General features: G+C 38.6%; 3 protein-coding genes across 3 annotated transcripts in view; 2 read left to right on the top strand and 1 right to left on the bottom strand.

Annotated features, from left to right (window-relative positions):
- The first annotated feature begins 107 nt into the window (after positions 1–107).
- LOC105263534 (zinc finger protein 525-like) lies at positions 108–881 on the top strand. The gene has a single exon (XM_011299794.1). It carries the CDS (start codon positions 118–120, stop codon positions 862–864), a length of 747 nt encoding a protein of 248 aa, XP_011298096.1. The 5' UTR covers positions 108–117; the 3' UTR covers positions 865–881.
- Positions 882–1,071: 190 nt separating this feature from the next.
- Positions 1,072–2,818, bottom strand: part of LOC105263536 (WD repeat-containing protein WRAP73) — a 5,161-nt gene continuing 3,414 nt past the window's right edge. The window contains exons 4-7 of the mRNA XM_011299796.1: positions 1,967–2,248; positions 1,651–1,825; positions 1,377–1,586; positions 1,072–1,299 (exon numbers count right to left, since the gene is read on the bottom strand). Of these exons, the coding sequence (XP_011298098.1) occupies positions 1,097–1,299; positions 1,377–1,586; positions 1,651–1,825; positions 1,967–2,248 (870 nt within the window). The 3' untranslated portion in view covers positions 1,072–1,096. The remainder of the gene's footprint in view (positions 1,300–1,376; positions 1,587–1,650; positions 1,826–1,966; positions 2,249–2,818) is intronic.
- Positions 2,660–2,818, top strand: part of Elp2 (elongator complex protein 2) — a gene marked incomplete in the record, with an annotated part of 2,688 nt that continues 2,529 nt past the window's right edge. The window contains 1 exon segment of the mRNA XM_011299795.1: positions 2,660–2,818. Within this exon segment, the coding sequence (XP_011298097.1) occupies positions 2,781–2,818 (38 nt within the window).

Below are 2,818 nucleotides of genomic sequence, written 5' to 3'. Positions count from 1 at the left end.
AGAGAGAAAAAAAATAAGAGGCAAAATAAATCACAAACAATTGCAAAGTTAAAACCATTCCGCTGTGCATTGTGTCCCCTGTCTTTTGCCCAAAGGACACCACTGAAAAACCATATAATGACGCACAGTGAGGAGAGACCTTTTGCGTGTAGAATCTGTGAGAAAACATATAAGAGAAATTCAGAACTGATCAGACACACTATGGTACACACGGGAGAACGTCCTTACGAATGTAAAGAATGTCTTATGACATTCAGAGAGAAAACTAAATTAAATTCACATATGGTAGTACATACAGGTGAGAAACCCTTCGAATGTCGCATATGTCATAAATTTCTGGCGAGAAAATCGGACTTGACAAGTCACATGCTGTCTCACACTGGAGGGCAGTACGATTGCAAGATCTGTGAAAAAATATTCACCAGGAAGTCTGATCTCAATCGACACGTACTGGTGCATACCGGAGAAAAACCGTTTGCCTGTGATTTCTGTGATATGGCTTTCAGAGAGAAGGCAAGGCTAAATGCACACTTGGTGATGCATACCGGGGATAAAAAACATGTTTGCAGAATCTGTGAGAAGAGGTTTAAGGATAAACAAGGGTTGAAGAAACATATGATTGGACATGCTGGAGATAGACCGTATGGGTGTTTTGTTTGTAAGAAAAATTTCAAGATGAAGAGTACTTTGGTGAGTCATATGCAAGTTCATGAGGCAGAGGCTGACGAGGAGTGTAAAAAGGACGGAAAGAATTTCGAAGAGGAAGACAAGTCGAAGAAAAATTCAGTGGGGCTTGAGAGGGAGGGGAAGAGGTTCAAAAGTGAGGGAGATGACTTGCACGTGGTGGATCAGAGCAGTGACTGAACCCCAATTGTAAGAATATCGATATGAATTGTGAGAGGATAGGAATCTCTCTAAACTCGGGTAAAAAAGAGGACATGAAACACATTATTAGAGATTTTATATTGACATCCGAACGGATATCAGTGATTTATTGTGAACTTTATGAATCCGCGTTGAGTGAAATGTGAAGTAGTTGTAATAATGCAATTATCTCATCAAATAGTCACGTTTACAGGATAAATTATAATAAATATTAATCACCGATGCGAATTACGGAGGTTTTGTTGTATCCTTGTAGAGCGACGATTTCGCCTTGAGGATTCCATTTGAAATTCAATACTTTCATGGCTTTTGGAGACTCGAAGGACGTGGCTGGTTTCCTTGGCCTCCATTCAAAAATCAGAGAGGATTCGGAAGAAACCAGAAGTCGAGTTTTGATCGGTTCCCAGGAAATTCCTAAAGCATAAACGAAATTGTGATGATGAAACCTCAATGGGTGAAATTTTTTTAATTTATCGAAATTCAGCGCTCACCAGAAACTGAATTTTTTAATAACAGATAATCAACACAGTCATCCATGAGATCCCAGATCCATACCGTAGCTGGATACAGTTGATGTCTAATGGCTAAAAATCTCCCACAAGGACTGAACTCAATAGTATCAATTGCAGCGATTGTCACGTTCCAATTTATCGGTTTGATATCAATTTCGATGTTGATAGGTCTTTCATTAATTTCCTGCACTGAGGGAAAATGATCGTATCATAATTGAGTGGATTAAAAAATTTTTCCAGACTTTTCACATACTTTTATGTTTAATATGGTGGTCTGGGAGTGAGAGAGAATCAATGTGAGCCGCCCAGTCTCTCCTCTTCACCTCAATTTCTTTAAAGACTTTTCCAAGATAATTTCCCTCTCGTATGACCGGATCACAATATAATGATACAATTGCCGTCCAGGTGACATAATTTACGACTACAATCTGTGAGTTACGGTATAAAAAGGATTACAATTATTAAAATAGATTACATATTGATGCAGGATTTTAATAAAATTCATTAAAAGCCATTCTTTATAGCTTTTAATTTAGAATTCATCTTAATCCGACTCTTTGTGAAATTACCATCTCATTATATCCAACGATAGCTAGTAACTGTCCTTCAGGGCTCCAGACCACTTTATCTATACCCTTTATATTTTTTTCCTGTAAGGATTTCGTAATTCCATTCGTCGGTCCATTTTTCTCCCGGTCTCCGCCACTGAATGCTCCAATATGGGAATCTGTCACGCTCGAGTAAACCAGTAATCTAGAGTTCTCAATAGTTGAACACCAAATGGCTAATAATTCACCATTTGGAGACCAGCAGACTCCGTCGATTCCAAATAGCTTATCACACATCAATTTCTGAAACAAAAAGAGATAATTGCTATTTTTTTAATGTTCAAGAAGTATTTCCAAAAAAATTTTCAAAAAAATTCCGACCAGTTGACGTGGTGAATGTCATTTTCTGCGTTACGAAATTGATATTCATTGGAATTTGAAAATTTTATGGAGTCACTTAAATTTTAATTGGACTAGGTTAAAGGTCACATGGGGGAAAAAAATTTGAGTGACTCCATAAAATTTTCAAATTTCGGTGAATACCAATTTCGTAACAATAACATTCACCCTGTCGACTGGTCCCTCTGACAGCGGGACTTCTACTGAGGCAGTTACTGAATCAGCTGACGGGTAGACACCCCCATTGCGTGTGGCGCCCTCCCCCTGGGAGGGTGCAGTACTACGATGCCGGTGGAGTCACTCAAACCCCCAGAACTGAGCCTCTACTTTAGTCAATCCTCTTTGCTTTCCACCATGACATTTTCCAGTCCATGTTTTTTTTAACTAAAGGACAGATTTTGAATTAGTCACGTGCGACTGGTATGAAAAACGAATAATGTCAGCAAATTACATATCTTGTGCCTGCAACTGTCA

This window comes from Fopius arisanus, unplaced genomic scaffold (assembly GCF_000806365.1).
Source record: "Fopius arisanus strain USDA-PBARC FA_bdor unplaced genomic scaffold, ASM80636v1 scaffold00015, whole genome shotgun sequence".
Lineage (NCBI taxonomy): Eukaryota > Metazoa > Arthropoda > Insecta > Hymenoptera > Braconidae > Fopius > Fopius arisanus.
Note: the sequence above shows the minus strand (reverse complement) of the source record. Positions and strands in the feature narration are given on the sequence as shown.

Excerpts from the sequence above, each read along its gene's own strand:
- LOC105263534 (XM_011299794.1), top strand. The coding sequence starts at position 118 with ATGACGCACAGTGAGGAGAGACCTTTTGCGTGTAGAATCTGTGAGAAA.